This window comes from Corvus kubaryi, unplaced genomic scaffold (genome assembly GCF_017639235.1).
Source record: "Corvus kubaryi isolate FWS band 111438036 unplaced genomic scaffold, C.kubaryi_AGA036_p1.0 37334, whole genome shotgun sequence".
NCBI classification, from domain to species: domain Eukaryota; kingdom Metazoa; phylum Chordata; class Aves; order Passeriformes; family Corvidae; genus Corvus; species Corvus kubaryi.
This window is the reverse complement of record NW_024581108.1, coordinates 9,941,309-9,961,359: the sequence shown is the minus strand read 5'-3', so window position 1 is coordinate 9,961,359 and position 20,051 is coordinate 9,941,309. Positions and strand designations below refer to the sequence as shown.

Here is a 20,051-nt window from a genome sequence, read left to right as displayed (position 1 = left end):
TAATCTCAGTTTAGTAAAGTAGTCCAGTTATATCTTTTGTAGTTCTGACCTTGCAAATATGAGTTCAAATTTTATTCTGATTTTTTTCAGCTTTAAATGGCATAAAATGCATCCAACGTACTTCTATGCCCAATGATAACTGGTTTCCTTTGACCCTAGATATTGATGAAATTACTTACAATATAGTTTATGTGCTTAAATAAACAAGAATAGAAAACCAGTAACAATCCTCTTGCACTGGCCAACAGGAGCACTCAGCTTGGGCTTGCACTCTGGTTGTATTTTTGTTAGAATGTCAAGTCAGTGTAAAAGATATGGCTCTTATTAGAAACTTCAAAAAATTCTTGCTATTTAAAACATCCATTATTTATTAAAAGCAGGAATGATAAATACATATAACACATTCTGAAAACTTCATCTCAGAAGCAGCTCGGCCAAGTTCTTTGCATAATAAGGAAATGGAGAAGTACCTCTGTTTCAACTGATCTCAGACAAATTTATTCAAAGCCAACATCTATCAGACAAGACAGATGTTTTAGACTTCATGAAGATTCCTTCCTGTTGTTTTAGTCACACAAGAGAGCACAGAGCAATCATACTACCTTAGTGAGAAAATCAGAGACTCTTTGCAACTGGATCTACTATCAGACTTTGTAGTTGCTATTCCCTTAGCTTTGAAAATTAAAGATGCAGTATAATACACACATACATTATTATTTCCATTCATGCATGGAAATAATCAACAAAGTTTGAGCTGTATGCAGAAGTGGTGATGTACCTATCCATGCCTTTGGCTGAAACTGTAGGATAAGTTATACCACATAATGGAATTTTCCTACAGTTCTGCCTGAAAAGTGCAGATCCTTGAGAAAAGCTACAGGACTTCAATGCCGAATCAACTTTTTTCATAACTAAATGAAATGCTTCTGTGAAAATTTTCCGAATAAAGGTAATTTTGCATTCCTGTACTCCTCAGTTTGCTCATAACTAAGCAAAAGAACACACAATGAAAAATTCATATCCCTAGTTCTAAACTTGAGAAAGAATACAGTTCATGTGACCATGCTTCTGCAGCAGCCTCCATCACTATATTCCTTAGCATATATATTCCCTGTCACTACATTTATTTGCATAACAGAGTACTCAGCAAAAAACTGAGTCTTGAGAAAAAAAACCACCTTGGTTTTACAGACTGAAAAAAACCCGCTCAGGACTATTAAAATGCCCTAGGGTATATTACCGTGTCCCGCAGCCATAGGGAGGAGGAGAGAAGATCCAGCAGGCAGGAATTGTGCAGCAAGATTGATTGATTTAATTATTTTACAAACTCTTTTAAAGACTTTTTTCTTCGTAGTCTAATTGGACAAAGGATCAGCCACCCCTTGGGTGTGATTGGCTAAAATCCTAAAACATCCATTGTCAAAATATTTTTCTACTATACCATAAACAAGACTTTTCAAGGTTGCAGGTGTTTCATTGTTTATGGAACTCTGCTACTATCTTCTGTGAGAGAGAAAAGTCTCTCACGGACTTGGAAAATAGCAAGAAAATCCTTGCTAGCAGCATTTTTGTATCCACACAGGACCATCTTGGTCATCATGTTTTTCATAACCAGTTTCTGCTTCAGAGCTAGCACTGCTGAGGAACCTACCTGCTGGTTAGCCAAGTCTGAATGTGACTGTTCCCACTGAGAAGTTGTACAAAATTACACTCCTCATAGCATAAATACTTCCCCCCTTGAACTTAGAGTTGCTCCAACATCACTGTCTTGCATCACAAGTGTCTTGCATCACACAGTGCTTGATGATACACAGCAGTGATATCTGTTATGAGACTTCTTTCTGGTTCTTGGAAAGTTTTTCAAGCAAACTGCTTGGGAGCTACCAGCACTCAAGATACTTATGCCAAAACCCTGCTGCCAAGCATTTGGGTTTTACCTTGCATAACTACAGTCAGTGGGTATCCCATGAAATTTCAGCCCAAGTACAGTGGGCATGGTCAGAAGAGCTCACCAGAGAGGCATTTATGTGAGGGAGAGTGGTTTGAATTGCAGGGTCCAAGTGAGAGCCTGAACTTTGACTACGCATCAGAGGTCCTCTTCCCACTCCTGCTTCAGAGACTGAAAGGCTTAGCAGGACTCTAAGGTATTAAAAGTTATGATGTCAACACAAGCACAAGTTCAACACTTCAGCTGCACCAGCCCCTCCAGCATGACACCAGCCCTCTCTTTAGCTCTGCCTTCCTAAGCTTTCTGCTGCCACATCCATACTCCCACCAACTTGCCCCTTTGCTAACTTCTGGCATGGCTGCCTCCATCCACAGCAGTGCAGTGCAAGATCCTCATCCTTACTCTCTCTACAACAATCTCAACAAAATGTCATTTCTGCTACAGTGCCCCCACTGTGGCTCTAGTTATACCATATATTAGCTGAGTCCTACGTGATCCCCCTCCCCCAGACACCTTTCTGTCTCAGCTCAAGAGCCATTCAAGGCACATCCTTTCTCAAATGTCTAGAAAGTTCATAGCACCTTCTAAAGACAACACAAATTAATAGAAAGACACTGGATCACTTCAAACCACCAAACAAAATGTTTCTAATTAATAGCACAAGAGATAACTATGATTTTTCTCCTTCTTTTTGTATTTTCACTGGCAAAATCCATATTACTAAATATTTATGTGAAGCATTGCCCAGAAACCCCATCAGAAACCAATCCTATGTGTGTTCAGTGCTGTACAGTGTTTTGAAGACATGGTGTGAAACTCCAAATTCATTGAGTTCTGTGTTAAAATTTCTAACTTTTTTCTGAAACTGCCATATAAGCTTTTTTAAAAAAAATAACATCAGGGATCCAAAAAGACACACTATCCATCCATTCCCAGATTTTCAAAGCAGCTTATAAAATACACATATTTTGTACTTTTCAACAACATTCTGCCTCATTCAAAGTCTTCAGGCAGCTCTGTGACCAGTTTGGTCAAACAACACCAAAAGAAAAGGAAACCAGAATCATTAAATGGACTTGGGCATTTTTAGGTCACCTAGTCCACTTAAGAAGCAGCTGCTATTGCTTTGCCCATGTTATTTTAAAAACATATTAAGAGACAGCACATTAACCAAGCAGACAGCAGCACAACAGTACAGGAAAATAAGTCAATGTGGTCCAACACATTCCTCACTCCCAATGAAGGACTCATTTGATCACTGAGCTGTTGCACAGCCAGCATTTGCATTGTGCAATGAGTAGCTAGGCCAGACCTTCTGGGCATGTGTGTCAGCAATGGTCCTCTCACCAAGGCTCAACTTCAGCAGCTGTTTGTCAGAGGAAGCTCCTCTTCCAGACTCACGTCTGGGCCCCCTTGGCACGCACTCCTCCAAATCATACATGACTAACTTGTGAGGAATACAACAGTTTGGTCATAGGTGAAAATTATAGATGAAAGCTATTCTGAAAAATCTTAAAACCTACACATTCATCTTTAAAAAGCATCCAAGTACAACTGGGATGTGAACCACAGAGTTGTTGTGTCCTATTTGCTAGCATGCCTTTTTCCATTCACAGGCACAATGTCCATCAAACCTTCACTGGCACTGCTGAGGCAGCTGTCTCTGTACGGACTCATGCTGCTCACCCCTGTCTGCACATTCTGCACACAGTTCCTTTAAGGTCTCCAGCAGCAGCAAGGTTAAGGCGGCTGCAGAAGCTTCTGTCCCCAGAGATCAGAGTTTCATGGAAGGCTGAGTATCACCACAGAAACCAACTACAAAAACAGTCTACGGGCTCCTGCCCTGTTACTCTGGTAAAGCAATTTGTACTATGTGAAAGGCAAGGACACAAATGCTGAAAACTGATCAAAGTAAATGCTGCTGTTAAAGTACCATTTTGTTTTGCTGACTTCAAGGCATCAAATCACAGGCTCTGTGTTTTGTTCTAAAAAGATGAAAGTTAAGTGCCAAGGATTTGTAAGGTTGAATTAACTATTCCGGCATGAAGACCTTTAGATAAATTCATAGCACGTTTTCCAAAACAGCCATTACAAATCTTTGCTAATAAGCCAGGACAAAATATGCAGGGTTGTATTGAATTACACTGCCTAGGCTTGGACAGCTGTTCTCTAAAAAAGAAGGAAAAAAAGAATTTTAACTCTCAGATCACATAAGCACATTTTTTGACTTACAAGTGATGCAGTAAAGATGGATTTATGACATCTTAACTCATTACTCTGCTGCAATGATTAACTCATTCAAAGCAGGCAAAATTTAGAGCTGAAATCTGAAAATTTGTACCTATCTCTGCCTTAAGTGTTCTCACTCTCTTAATACAATATTTATAAGACATAATTTGTTCTGGTATTGCAAGTCAAAGAAATTAATATGAAGAAACTTATTTTTACAGTTCACTTGTGTCTATCAATATAGGAGATTAGGAATTTCTACTGAAATTCACTTGAAAAAATATAATGTTGGTACACTGGCTATAACAGAATTCAGTCAAGGATTAATCCATTAATCCACCTCAAGTGGTGGGATCTGGTACTGCGCCACTTTTCAGAAGTGTTCATCAATTACTTTGGGAAGGATACTTATCTTTTTAAAATAAAAGTAAAGGAAAAGTGTATTCTTTAGACACGGACTGTGAATTCAAAATGGAATACTGTTTTTTCCTCCCCCTCATATTTTTGCTATGATCACTGAATATTGTGTTACAGATTTGATACCAAGACAGCTATTAGTAGATCACAATGCCCAGCTTTCCAGAGTCAACAGTTTCTGAGAGAGAGTTTGCTGATTTTTCCAAGAAACTCCAAGTATGTACACATGGTGTTACTGCTTGAACATAACTTTGCTCAAACGGTTAGATATTTGCACTCTTAAATCAAATGAGTGTATAAGCACGTTCCTAAAAGCACACGAGATCCTACTGCTTCCCTTCTAGGAAGGTTCTCCAGTGCAGACTCTTTGTACAGACAGAGCAAGCACCAGTTTTTGAAAACTCATCCCAGCAATCAGACAGACAATCTTCAAATCAGTATCAAAGAAACCACTAACTCCAGGGAAACTGCAATGGCACTAAAAGAAAGTACTCGTACCCACAGACAGTTCCTTTTTCTCCCACAGAACCCAATGCTGGCCACCTTCACAGCCCTTGCCAGGGACGCACCACACCACCTTCTCTCTGCCAGACCAGCACTCACGGATGCTGCTGGGGCAGGGACCTGCCCCTTTGGGAGAGAGCAGGGATGGGGGCTGTGATGCATGAGGCACAAGGGGAGAAAAGACCTTTTGTTACTTCCAGGATGAGGCACGACTCAATCCTTAGGGAATGGATCTGAGTCCCTGGTAGCATCTACCCAGGTGCGTGGGGGACTGTAGTTTATTTCCAAGGCTCATGCAACACTCTAATTCTAAAATCAACCCTTTACTTATTTTACCCTAAATATGTGATTGCAAATAGATTGGCATTGCCTGGACCTTCTCGCCCACACAGTACTGAGAGAATCAGATTGACAGAACAGCAGTTATAGCTCAGTTTTAAAAATCATGGGAAAGATTCACCCCTGGCATAATTCCACTGAACCTACTGGCATTAAACCAGAGACTGATGTGGTCCCATACATTACTTCATAAAAAAAGAGAATACTATTGCACAATCTCTTGACCGTTACAATCTACCACCCAGACTGGAAAACTAGGCTCCATTAAAAAAAAAGACAAGAGTAGAGAAAACTTGATAAGGAGTGCCCAGCTATGACCTAGGGCCCACTGCACTCTCTTCATTAAGAAGTACTCTCAAAAACCTTTGACCAAAACGTGTTTGAAAACTCCTTTTCCCTCCACCCCTACTTGTCCTGCAATAGAGGTTAAAGGTCAGGGTGTGCTGTGCTAGACACAAAGAGCTTAAAAATCAAGTCCCGCAGCACATGAACATGCCAACATCTGCTAACAAACTATTTTGAATTATACATGATGTTCCCATTATTAATGATTCAGAGGAAAAATCAGAGAATAACAGAACAAGCTGAGTTGGAAGGAACCCTCAATGATCATCGAGTCCAACTCCTGGCCCCGCACAGCACCGTCCCCAAGAGTCACACCATGTGTCTGAGAGTATTGTCCAAATGTTTCTTAACCTCTGTCATACTTAGGGCTGTGACCACTTCCCAGTGGAGCCTGTTCCAGGGCCCAGCCACCCTCTGGGTGAAGAACTTTTTCCTAATAACCAGCCTAAACCTTCCCTGACACAATTTCAGGCCATTATCTTGGGTCCTGTCACTGGTCACGACAGAGAGGAGACCAGTGCCTGCCCATCTCTTCCACTCATGAAGAAGCTGTAGAATGTGATGAGGTCTCCCCTCAATCTCCTCTTCTCTAGGCTGAACAGAACAAGTGACCTCAGGTGCTAAATGGCAGCCTCAAAACATGTTCAAGGCAAGAACCAAACACAGCTCCCTTCACCTTCAGTACAGATGAAGCATCACCCTGGAGTTTGGCACCTGTTCCATGCAGAGCAACACATTGTTTTTAAGGAAGATCTAAGGCTTATCATCAGAACCAGACAGAAAACTGACCTCTGCCCATACACTGACTTGGCAGTTGTATCCAACAGTCGGATGAGAGGGAGCCCTTTAGAACAAAAGCAGGACAGTTATTGAAGTCCTATTTGCAATAGAAAGGGGTATTACTTTCAGAGTGCAAGAATAGTTAAGAGTAAGAAAACTTGAGGGTTTGTATAAGGACAGAACACAAAGGGCAATAACTGTATTACTGCAAGTCATACTGAGACAGTTCTGTGACAATCATCTTGAAAGTACAACCCAAAGGGTTTACTGATAAATTTTATGTAGATACCATACACACACTGCCTATGTTAGCTTAATTTACCTGAATTACATAAAATCCAGCTTTCCCTGTGCATATATATTTCAATTCAATTTTCACTGAATGTGTTCTGTATTACATAGCTTTGAGAATCAAAATTCTCCTGAAAAATAAGATTTTTCAAAAAATTCCATCTGCAGCAAAAAAAAAGCAGTCTCTGCACAAGCAACTCTGCTCAGCTCTGCCAACCAAATCTAACCCTCACACAATAATCCCTACTTTGGTCACCTGGAGAGCAAGGGCTGCCCACAGTGACCAGCCCCATGGTTAGGTCAATGGAAAACTCATGCCCATCAGTGCAAAGCTGGGACCACTTCACCAGTTCTGTCTGTGACCTGAGCTAGATGCTCAGGCTCCCAAAGATTAAGGGACACCATTTGCGTCCTTCTGCAGATCAGCCAGGCTTCCCAGCACTTGAGTCCTAAAAACACAATGCTTTGCTCAGATTTGCATAAATCAGTAGCTGTCAACGCCATTCACATGGCATATAATGAATCCTGAGGGGACAGTCTTCCTTTTATATATTTTGTGGGAAAATTCCTTACTGGCTTTAGATCTGTTTAAGGGCAAAGGATCTGTCCCTGTACACAAGTACAGCATCCCCCCCACTGTTGATAGCGGCCTATTCAAAAAAATGGTATCATCACACTAAATTTTACTTCAACAATTCAGGTAGAAGACTCATGCAGAAATGAAACTAATTTTCTATTCCATACTTATGTGTACATACATTGCAGATCCAGATTTTTTCTTCAGTGCATCATCTGGGCTGCAAATTTTAATTTGCCTTCCCTTCTCCAACCCCTAAACTATTACCAGGTAGTTGTGTAACAGGGTACCCAATGCCCTGAAAAGAAAAAATGGGTGTAAAGGGGATTAACTATGTTAGAGAATATGAGTACATACTAAAAAGCGGCTCATGTCCCAAAGGAAATGCTTCTTAAACTGAGAGATAAAAGATGTATAACAAATTTCTGCCAGGATCATTTACCTTAAATGCATTTGGGGCCTTCTGAACAAATCTACGCAGGCTATTCCAGGTACACCCAAGTTTCTACTGCCTGTAGAAAGTTAGATAGGTGCTAGCCACCCAGCCACAAATGACAGGGCTGCACTAATGTATCACTACAGTATCAATACATACTGCCTCTCAACAGGTCTTGTTAATCAAGGCTTGGTACTAATACTGAATACTATGTGTATTCAGAGACAGTATTAGCATATCCCATCCACACCAGGTCTGAGGGTAGAATTAACACAGCAGGTTCAAGTTCATCTCAACTGCAAAACACCATGCAAATGTAACAGAGCACACAGTGTCTAAAGAACATCATAGCAAAACTGGAATCTGAACAGACAATTTCCAAATCTCAGGGTAAACCCTTAATGGTTTAACATCATACTTTCCACTGTTTCACAAGCTGCAGGTGGGGAAGAGGAGGAGGCTGATATAATACGGCTTCAGAAAACAAGTAAATACTACAAACAAACATGAAAAAGAGGACAGAAATACTGCAGGACAAAGGGTTATGCCATTTGAAAGCCTCCACACACAAAGGAATTTGGTCCTCACGGTTTGCAGCTAGACCACACATAAATCCAGATGACTGGAAAAAAGAAACATCATTCTACAGGTGTCTTTTAAAGGGCACTGTCACACAGGAGAGTGTAAAATGCAGCATTCACATCTTTATTGGATATGAAAAATTAAATTCTTGCTTTCCAAGCCAGAGTAAGGAACAGCATGTGTGCATGACTCATAAAAAACAGAAAACCTAGCAGCAGCTCCAGATTTAGGAAACAGTTTTGTTTACTTTATTGTCAGTAACTCACCAGTCCAAGTAAGAGTTGGTGCAAATATGTGTCTGTACTACATTTGCTCACAAATAATATTAGAAATTAAATACAAAGGAAACTGCTTTCAGAAGATTAAAAGTAATTGTCACCAATATATTGTCTTTCTATTCCCCTGGGGTGGGTCTTCAATCTTCCCAATTCTTTTCTTATTGTCAAACTTAAAAATAATCACAACTTTTAATCTCTGTACAAACAAAGGAGTATTTGGGGAATATTTCAAATAATGATTTTATGATACTAACTACACAGAAAAAAAGAACACCAAAACCTCTAAGGAACCAGATTTTCCATTTAATCAGGCCTAGCCTTATAAGTAAGACTACTCTTTTCTCTATATAATTGCAGAATCAATACCATAAAATCTGACAAAAACCTCCAGAAGGTATTTGTGATGCTATCAAGTATATTCTTGCACAATGATGCCATTTTATGCACTTCATATCTACACTGTCTTGCTGATTCTTGCTTGAAAAGAGATTTACTGAAGAAAATACTGGGTTGCTTTCCAGCAAGAAAGAACCAACTGCTGCTCCTTGCATTCAGTATTTTTCCATGTAGCTTCCAGGTGCATTTTCAGTGTTCAATTTACTTCATTGCAAGTATCACTTGAAACCCAATTAGCAGAGGAAAGACGGCATGTTCCAATGGCCTACTCTGAAGAGACACCTACAAAGCAAGTGCCACTGTACTTCTCTGCAAAACCAATGTCAGACAGAGTCACTTTCCCAAGAGGCCTCGAAACCCTATGTACATATTCACACGCACTAACACACTGCATTCATGCAGAAGACATGAACACTGTGCTTCCTTGAGAGATGATGGAAGAGTGAGCCAGACTTCAGTCTTCAGGGTAAGAGAATGCTGGTTATCTCCAGAATGGTGACAGCTCTTAATACTTATCCCTCGCTGATGGCATTTGAGTCATCAACAAATACCACCTCTCATCCAGGAACACTAACTACTGCCATCACCAGGTTTATTACATATGGAATGATCTCTAATAATAAAAATATTTCTTTATTATAAATTGCCACAGCAATTGTTAAAGAGACAGTATCAGCTATGAACTACCTATATTTCCTTCAAACTTTTCAAGCAATTAAAGTTTCAGATATTTGTACCTCATGGTGGTGCTATTTTCGCATCTTCTCCTTTAAATAAAAAGTATAAATACTCTGCTTATGTTTCACAGGGAAATAAGAGACTTCTAGAGAAACACAAAGTCGAGTGTAATTGAAAAGCGAGAACATAAAAACACCCAACCAATTAAAACATTTGTTGTTTTCCTATCTTGCCATAGCATGGTTTTACTTTATCAGCTGATACAGGAGCATGACTGTCATGCATGGCAAGGTCCACACAATTTATGTTGGAAATTCTCCCCTGTGCTGGGAGCTGAAGAAGAATGACTTCATTAATTCCAGCTTTTGGTTCAAACAGACACTCTAGAGAACAACATAAACATGACCACTCACAACAAATGTTGCTCCAATATCTCACACACATATGCATGAGCCCAAAGCTAGACTGAAACCTGACCATGGGGTTTGTGATATAAATGGACTTCTGGAAATATCATCACTTCCTTAATTATCTTTTCTTGGGGAAAGTAATTACAGACAGAGTAGTAATTTATAAATACTCTAAGACATATCAGATACAAGCTTTGAGGGAACTGGAGACCACAAACACAAATCACAGTCTATGATCAAAAATCAACACACATCTGCCTGAAAGAAACATGTGAGCACAGATGCACAATGTGCTTACACACGCAAGCCATAGAGAGACAGGAAGAGTCCATCTAGTAAACAGCAGCAGCAGCCCTCTTGCTCTCTACAACCCTGCAAGAGCACATCAGTACCTGCAGGCACTTGCATCAGAGGAAAACAAGAGTCCAGTTTACAGCTTCCAATGTGACGCTTTAAGCAGCAGACAGCAAACACAAAAACTGTGAGCAGTCAGAAAACTCATCCTGGCGTTTTTCCTTCTGAACCCGTCAGCGTTCTGTGGTAGGCCTTGGCATGGCCTCAGACACCGCTCCACACAGCTCTCTGAACTGAGAACAGGGCTCACTTTCTGCACACAGCAAACAGTCCCATTGCTAAAAACGGAAAATACCAAGGGTTTGCACAGCACTTTCCAAGTCATGAGATGTCACTGCTGCCTCTTTAAGGGCAGACACGCATCAAGCCACGCTCCCGCAGGACAGCCGGCTCTGTACAAACATGCTTCTCTGGCCAACACAGGACTTCCTCTGGCAGTTCTGGTGGGCAGAACTTGAAATGACTGCCAAGTCCAATGACCAGCAAATCCTGAGCTGGCTAAAAACAACACGCAAAGACTGCAGTCCAGACAAACAAGATGAAAAAGGCACATTAAAAAAGGTGTTATTTTATGCAAGCACAGAAGCCTCAAAAGTGATAACGAAGAGAAGAGGGGGAAGAGCATTGTGATGGTTTTCAAAAAACAAGCAAAATCCACTTCTTAAAGATATGGCAATGCCATGTTCATCAATCAAGGCAATTAAGACATGAATGTCATTTTAGTGTATCAGCGGCATGGGAGTTGCGGCTTTCAGCAGACGTGGAGTTATCTGAGACAGACACTGAATGATTATGATTTCTGTGGAGCATGCTGCCACTATCTTTAAGGCTTTATAAGGTCTATCATGAGCTTAATTTCTGATTCAGTCCAGTACTCCAGCTGGGCTCTTGGGCATGGCTGTGTGTAAAGGGAGTAACAGCAGCCTGTGAAACCACCCTGGTGAGCCAGTGGAGCTACCACAAGCTGTGGGCAAGCTTTTGAAATTACCCACGATCAGAGATGCATGTGATGAGGAACTCCTGCTTTCCAAGCAACAAATACAGGGTATTCCTGGAGTACATTTGCCGTAGTGTCACCCACAACTTGACTCTGAGACCTAACTGCCACAGAGCACTGGTGGAAGCAGTAATTCATCTGGACTTCCCATTCTCGATCTTCTTATGTTGTGGATCTTCTTCCCTCACAACACACCATGCAAGAAGACCACAATAAAAAGCAGTAGTCAACCTCGAATTTGACAAAGAGGCTTGCAGGTGGCCAAACTCATTTTCCACTGTCATTCTGTATGCCCACTATAGCTGATTATGTTGCCTCTGCATAACTTCATGAACCACACATCATCAAGGAACAAGAAGTAAGGGGTGAAGTGATTAATAACCTGGATGGGCTCAGCATAACAGGAGAGCTGGCCAGCTGAAGAGACTGAAGGTTCAAAACCCCTGTACATACTCGCACTGAAACCTGCATGTCTGCTGCAATAGCTAGAGATCCACTGCTGCTGCCAAGCCAAGGTGGTCAGAAAGTGAAGAGGCAAGGAAAGGAAAATACCCTTGCAATGCTGAGATTTGGTCTGTACCTTGGCAGAGGCACAGTGCTTTGTTTTATCTCTCAAAGCTGCTTCTTCTAAAGCAGCAACTATTTTTCTTCAAAGCAAAGGCCTTTGACCTACCAGAAGTACTAAATATACCCATGTGCAGCGATGTATACCTATTCAAACAAATGAATAGGTAACAAAATCCTCACTAACTCCAGCTGTCAAATAACAAACCTTGAATTCCCTTCTTGCCTGCTGTCGGCACACGACCTCCAGGCCCCCTCTGACCATGGCTCTGGTGCTGCAGGTCAGCATGTTTAAAATACGCCCAGAAAGTGGCCCCTTTATCTGAGCTGAATCTCAAGGCTGTTCCTGGATCTCTGGATGCCTGAGCATGAAACAAAACATTTTTCCCTGACATAGCCTTGGGTAAGGCTGTTGTAGTATTACACTTCTGAAAACAGTTAAAATGAACACACTGGGAAATACAGTAAATGTGTAGCATAATAGGCAAAACGAACTAGGTTTTCACCACCTTCATCACCCAGATCTTCATAGTCTTAAAAACCCAAAATCCTGTGACACAGAAAAACTATCCTGAATTCAGGATCAGCCCATTATAATTAGCCTATTCCAGGAGCTAACAGCCATTTTAATATCAGGTTTACTCTCAAAGGAAATTTTTTGAAGTTATTATAGATTTTTGCCAAGTAGCACTGATTAAACAGTGGGGAAAAAGGTCTTTTGGATTATTACAGCCTCAGTGGCGTTACTCAAAACTATAAAAATATAGACAAGTCCTTAGTTTTCCTGCCTTCATTTCATATAACACATGTTAAACATCTGTATCAGGCGTAACATCTTAAAGTTTTTGAGGATGAGGATGTCAACGACAACAATAGTGAATCCATTGCCAGGAACTCTGATTCCATGTATTCATATGTATTCAATCCTAAGTATTCACATGAGATTAATTTTATATGCTCCTCCTCTCTCCCCTTAACTATTTCAATTGTGACTGCACGCTTGAAGCAGCTCAGGGAAATTCAACCAAGAGGCATAAAAAAAGAATCCTCTGTTAATTTAGGACTTGATAATATACCTAAAGGGGGGCTTCCATCTTAAAATAATTTTTATGCTCTTCTATACACACTCTTCTGGTGCACATCTCTAGAGTTTTGCAAACTCTTCCTCGGAACAAACAGCTCCATGAGGAAGCAACTATCTCCTTTCTAAAAACTGAGAAACTGAAGCAGTGAAGATACCCAAAGCCAAAGAGAAAGTTATTGTAAGAGTTCAGTAGTTCCTGGCATTCAGCTGAGACCCAGATCAGTACAGAAACGCACACACGCACTCACTTCCCCAGGAATATTTGATCAAATAAAACAAACAAAAAAGGCTTGCATTTTTCATGCCAAGTTCAATATAAACACTTGAGGCTATTACATGCACCCGTATTCTATTTCCTATGATAAAGCATGGCCAAATATGAATGGTGATAAAAGACATTTCTAAGAAATACTTGAAAAAGATTGGAACTTCAGGGGTTTTTGCTTGAAGAAAGAAGACATTCCCCGTCTCAACATACAAGATTTCACCCCAGTGGGATTAATGAAGTAAAATACAAACAAATTCCTTGAAGATCATAGATGCGATTACAGCATTTCATGATATGACCCAATATTTACCAGATTTCTGCCTTAACACAAAAGTGGTAAACTACTGATTCAGTTTCACAAAGACTGTTCAAAATACATAAGCCTATACATTTTCAGTCTGTCTTTTGTCTACTTTTTTTCCAGTTTACAGGGAAGGAAAAGCACCCAAATCTTACTAACCCTTACTGAAATGCCTGCATGTGTTACAGGAGGAACATACATCCCTGCCAAGCCCTCCCCCCACATCAGCCACCCCTCCTGTGTTTAAATTTGCAAACGCTTGTTGTCTGCATATTCTACACAAGTGTCAGAGTGAGTTAAATTAATGCATACACATATGTTGCATATTTATGAGAACTATGATAACTGCACAAGTATGTTTAATGCATGAACCCTCCAAGGAATTTGCTAGGGGAAGTTTACACTCCTCCCAGCAAGTAAGGAATGTGTAATTTAGCAGCATTCTAGCATAGTGCAGGTTAAAAACAAAACAACCCGACCTCCTCCCCCAAAGCAAGCCTCCCCTTAAAGATTTTCCAATCTTGCATTCCATATTATCAGAACTTCAGCCAACCTCTGAACAAATACATCATTTATTTTAAACATGCTTTCGATGTCGCTAAATCTAAGTAATGTGCTGTCAAACAAAGCCACTTGTTTTATTCTGGAGTCTACTGGAAATACTGTATGACAAACAGATCTCTACCTTTGGTATCAGCATTTGTAGGCAACAGGAAATACCTCAGCTGGTAAATCAAGCTCACGTAACTTAAGGTGATGGGTACATTCTACTTTTAGACAAAGGGCCACTTGGAGTTGGTTTCTACAATAATGGAAAAGATAACATTTGCTCTGCTTTGTTCTCTGAGTCTGATCCTATAAGTAAAATTGGATCTTTCCAAGTTGTTGACACTCTTTTGCTCAACACTGTTGCCAGCAAACATTGCTCCAGCTTCCTGTGCATTTTTAGAGCAGCCGTCTCCACGGGCTGTGACTGGAAATTGCTCAGGAAATGGGAGAAGGAGGCTCAAGGCTCCAAATGCTGAAATCTATTCAGTGCCCTACACTTCAGTATACCCCCAAAGTACACAGACAAGACAGCTTAGGGCACACTGCTTTCTTAACATAAGCACATCAGATGAGGCACAAGCAGCCTCTTTCTGCTAGACAGCAAGTATTTTTACTCAAACCCAAGTATTTAATTCTATGATTCTGTCAAGCTGATCAGGCAGTAGGGGCACAGCCTGCATCCTCGTGCACGCGTGCCTCGCTCCCGTTGTGCATGCACACAACTGCACCAAGTGCCGCGTTACGCAAGCAGTGCCAGCGGCGCCGGCAGCGGGCCAGAGGGAAATTTGGGCTTAGGCAAATGTGCACTTCAGTCATTCTGGTCTCTTGGGAGGTACAAGCTCCAGCTGCAGCCTGCTTCATCCCATCCATGGGCACCCTTTAGTAACCAAGGCATGACAAGTTCCCCTGGTACTACATCCCCACAGTGAGGGTACTCTTCTGCCCGCTTTCAATAAAACTTGTGATTACCTTGTGAGATCTACTCATACCAAATTCGCCTGTGACTTAGCAACGGATTTAAAGTTTGCTGAGTGATTAGAGAAGCACTGACAAATCCATAGCAGAATCACATACAGCTATTTAGTTCTCATCAGAAACCATGCTAAAAAGCCCCAAAGCAAACAAACCTCCAAACACACCCCCTCCCCGCCCCCAAGCAAACAACCCACAAACCCCACAAAAGAACAAAAAGCCCTACAATTTGGGCTTCATGTGCAGAGAACTGATTGTACCTACACTTTTTTCAGTCATTCACAGTGCCTTTATCAGGCTGATAACCCAGCGCCTGACATACTAAGAAAGGCTTAAAAAACACCAGAACAAAACAAAATCCCAAAACAAACCCCCATACCCCCCACCAAATATAAAAATATCTGTTCCTCGTTCACAGTCCCACCAAAAAAAGTGTAATTCTTCTATTCATCTTGTGACAGTAGAAGACCTGACAATTTTGATTAATGGAAGCCAGTAAGATATCTACTGAAAAAAATGTAAATAATTTTTCTTATCATATACTAGATATTTAAGACTGTATATATACTGAAAATGAACACAACAGCTGAAGTTTCATGGATGCATACAATACACATTGAGCTGAAGCCATCACAAATCCAACAAGGCTGATACTGAAGTCAGTGGAAAGACTGATTCTGGCCAAGAGAATCTGCCTTTATTTTAATCACTATAAAAGACTTCACTTGGAAGTTCTTTCAGCACAGATTTAGATCCTCTGCTGCAGTACACGGTTCACTGCAACAATCCTCTTTTTCTAAGCTTCTCCCTCTGTTGGATCATCCTCTTTGTTCTCTCATCACAAATTCTCTAATTGTGTACACACATGTTGCTCTCACAGGACACAGTACTAAGGATTTGTGTGTAATACTGTAAGAACATGAACTAAAAAGCTCAGCTGTCAGGGCATGCACCGTTTTCTTTGCACTTTGGCACTCTGTTTTGATGTGTTTTGAGAGTAAACAACACTATGGCACAATTTGACATCAAAAATTTTATTCTGCTGTGGCTTTCAGAACAGCTAAAGTTCTTGCCAGTCCCTCCGAGTGCAGCACACATAAATAAGTAATTGGACTACCATAGTCAGCACTGCTTGCTTTTCTGTTCAGCAGTCCCCCCTCAGTGAAACATTAGGGCTGTACTACACTGGTAAAAGAATCTGAACTTCAGTGTTTGTTTATAGTGGTCATGGCAGGGATCCAAAGGTATTCATGTTAATTTACAACACATTTAGGTAAACGATCTGCTTTTGAAGACAGCCAATTCTGCAAAGGCCTGTTGGAGACCTAAATCTGTTTCTTATTTCCTTTGCCCGCCCCCCACCTTTTTTAAGTATACTTGGGGTTTGTGAAAGATAATGAAGTGGGTGGCTAGGTATGGAAGCAGTTTAATCATATGACATGCAAAGCATAGGTGGACAGTCTCCATTCAAATTGCACATGGTTTTTTGTGGTACTTTGGTGACAATTCAGAAATATCTTTATGCAGCAAATTAACGTATAATAACCCCATTTGCAGATATACTTATCACCAGGGATCTGGACAGAAAGTAATTTCCCCTTTACCTCTCTTTCATGATGGCCAAGACCCTCCTTGGGGTTTCTGAGATTGAGGACATGCACCTCTTGTGGCAGGCTCGTTGTGCCCCGGCTTGCACAGCCAGATAAGACTGTAAAGCTTTCCAATAAGGCATGGACTGGGTGTGAATTGTTAACAGGCAATAAGACACATTCCCTCTGAGGCACAGGACCTGCAGAGAAAGACACAGATACACATCATTTGGAGGAAAAAAAAGCAATACATCATTTATACTTGTCAAATAATGATCATCCTTTTGTTCAGAAAATCCACGGGAACAAAAGCAGAAGCCTCGTGTTCATTCTCCACAAAATTAAGACATTTATTCCCATTGCCCTTCTAAGTTCTCTTGAATATGCTAACTCATTGGTTTGTTTCTCTCTGAAAGTCTAAATTTTCAAGTATGAATTCCAAAATTGAAGGTAGTCTTTTCTTTACCAGGGAGGAAAACAAAAAAAATATAAAAAAAAGTAAAAAAGGCAAAACAAAAGAACAAAAACCAAAGAACCAAACAAAAACACCCCAAAAAACCCCTCAAAAAAACAGACAACCAAAAAACCCACCACCACAGTGGTAGCAGGGGAATTGGTTTGTCTTAGATGCGAATTATTTATGTCAAACACTGTTATCTGCAAACACTGAAAATGCAATCATGTATAAATAACAACAAAAAGTTAACATCTACTATAAAGGTAATTACATCAGGAAGGATTTGGGCGAGTTGGATTTGTTGCTTTTGAAGCAGTGCTGATTTATAGTGAACATCATTCAAATACATTGTACAAAACAGCAGGCATCTGTCACATGATAAAATGAAATGTTTGTTTACTGAGTCTATTTTGTGTCTGACAGCAATTATCTACACTGATAACAGTTATCTAGTCCAAAACAGAGTGTACGCCCTTTCAAATAATCACCACAGCATGATGCAGTGCCATACTCTTATATAGTACGTGAGACCGTGTGATGTGATAGAGCAAGATAGCACAAAAGCTGAAGCATACGGGGCAGTTTACATTTAAACTATATCTCAGGAAACTAAATCAAGACAAATATTTAGGAAAAGCAGCCCTGCTTTTCCAAAACAGCTAAAGCCCACCCCTGACAGTAACAGATACATGTATGTTTTTGATTCAGAAGGTCATAGGAGAACGTAATTGATTTAACCCCTAATTTGCACCAAAGTCACTCAGGTAAGAATTACACTCACATGAATCAGTCAGTTCAGAGGCTGCCAGGCATAAAAGAGAAATACAAGCTAGAAGAAGAGTTTCTTTCCAGATCGTGCATGTCTGCAATTGTAGTAAAATGCTTCCTTTCAAAGAAGTTCAAAATAAAGAAAATCTTCAACTGATTAAATGGCAGAGCTCTGTCTGGTTTTGTCAAGTCTAAAGCCAGCTATTGTAGCACTAGAGCTCATTTGACACTGGTGTACACGTATGTTTAATTATATTAGCACTGACCTAGACTTTGCTGGTTAAAACCATGGTTCTTTCAAAATACAGTTTGCAGTTGGCCATTTATTTACAAGTCCGAGTCTGGCTTAAACCAGACTATCTGGAAAAAGAAAAGCCCTTGAGCACAGGGAGATTTCTGCAGTGCCTTGGGCCACAAAAGGGCCGTTCCTGAAACCCACCAGTGCATAGTGCATATCCTATGAGCTCCCACAGAGCAGGGATATTTGTAAAGGCAATGCTCAAGGCATAAATTACGCATGCCTGTGCTTGGGGTACAGAGCATAAACAAACTTTCTTCTCTATAAACGAGAAGCTTGGCAGTAGCACTGACCACCAGCTTGGAGGACTTGAGGTTTTCTGGGGTTTATTTGACTCCTTTTAAAGAACACACATACAAAATGGGACCAGTCCAAGAAATGATACTCACTTTAAGAAAAAAAACCATCCATTAAAAAGTTGCCCTTTGTTCCGGTTGAAGAAATATTTAGAATTTGTAACAATAACAACAATCAGTAGAGAGGCCACATTTTCCTGATGTACAAGAGCAGATCAGAGAACCTACTAACCAATTAGCCCGGCCACTGATGTGTAAGTCCTACAGCACACCATGTTATACAACCTGCACAAAAAACTTTTCTAAACTTCACAAACATTTCTCAGGCTAGGAAGGAAAGAAGCACTTGTTCATTGAATCGTTTCTTGTAGGCCAGAATGGAGTTGATGGTTAAGATGTTTCAGTCATAACACACACTCACTCACAAAGAACAAGATGCAAGACTGAACAAAACCAGAAATGAAGTTGCTGACAAAAACATGCACTTTACTTAGCAAAGGTTCAGGAGAAAGACCTAATACCTCCCTTGTGATTTCCTTGTGAACACCTATTCCAATGCAGTACATCTACCAATCCTCCCCTCCAGCCTCCATCTGGTGTTTACTCTCAACAAATTTACCACATTAGAGTAGAAGACATGTGGATTTTCCCCTCATATCCTAGAAGGGGAAGATGATTGTGACTGTTTTGTTCAGGCTGTAACTGCCTCCTTTGCTGGCACCTCACATGCACATTAAGAAATCCCTCTTTTCTGCTCAACATGCAAGATGCAAACAGTCCCAGAGGGAGCAGAGGTTCAGATCCTGGCTAACTGTGCACAGCTGAGCTTATCTGCACAGCGACGGGCAGAATGAGGCATGCCTGCTCTGCCTGCACTCCACCCTGGCTGGACAGGGGCCAGATCTCTGGCAGAAATCCTGTCACCCTGCTGGCAGCGAGCCCACGTGCTGCACCAGTCCTGAGCACGGCTTACTGGTGTAGGTCCACTCTTCCAGCAGTGCAGCTGCACAGCACCTGCCCGCACGCCCTGCCAGCCTGGGGCATGCTCCTCTGTCAACTCTGTTTGGAGGGAAGGGGTACACAGAGCTGCTCTGAGCTGCTCAGTCTAAGAAACCAATGCTTTGGGGGAACTACTGCATTTGATAGAACTGCTTTCAGACCAGCCTTGTAAAGGGGTACAGCCCTGGAAATCTGAACTGACGACCAGAGTATCAGAGGATGCTCCACTGCAATGAGCCCACACGTGCTGTGAGACTGCCCATGTACAAGGCATGCTGGGGGGTAAATAACCGAGAGGTTACTCCAGCTGTCTCATTTTTGCCAAGGTTCACATAGGTGCCTGTG

The 20,051-nt window shown here is 41.0% G+C and overlaps 1 protein-coding gene across 3 annotated transcripts in view; it reads right to left on the bottom strand.

Moving 5' to 3' along the window:
* The window catches only part of TGFBR3 (transforming growth factor beta receptor 3), a 116,248-nt gene that overhangs the window by 53,200 nt on the left and 42,997 nt on the right, over positions 1-20,051 (bottom strand). For all 3 annotated transcript variants that reach the window (XM_042030234.1, XM_042030235.1, XM_042030233.1), the window contains exon 3: positions 16,904-17,088. In XM_042030234.1, the coding sequence (XP_041886168.1) occupies positions 16,904-17,088 (185 nt within the window). The remainder of the gene's footprint in view (positions 1-16,903; positions 17,089-20,051) is intronic.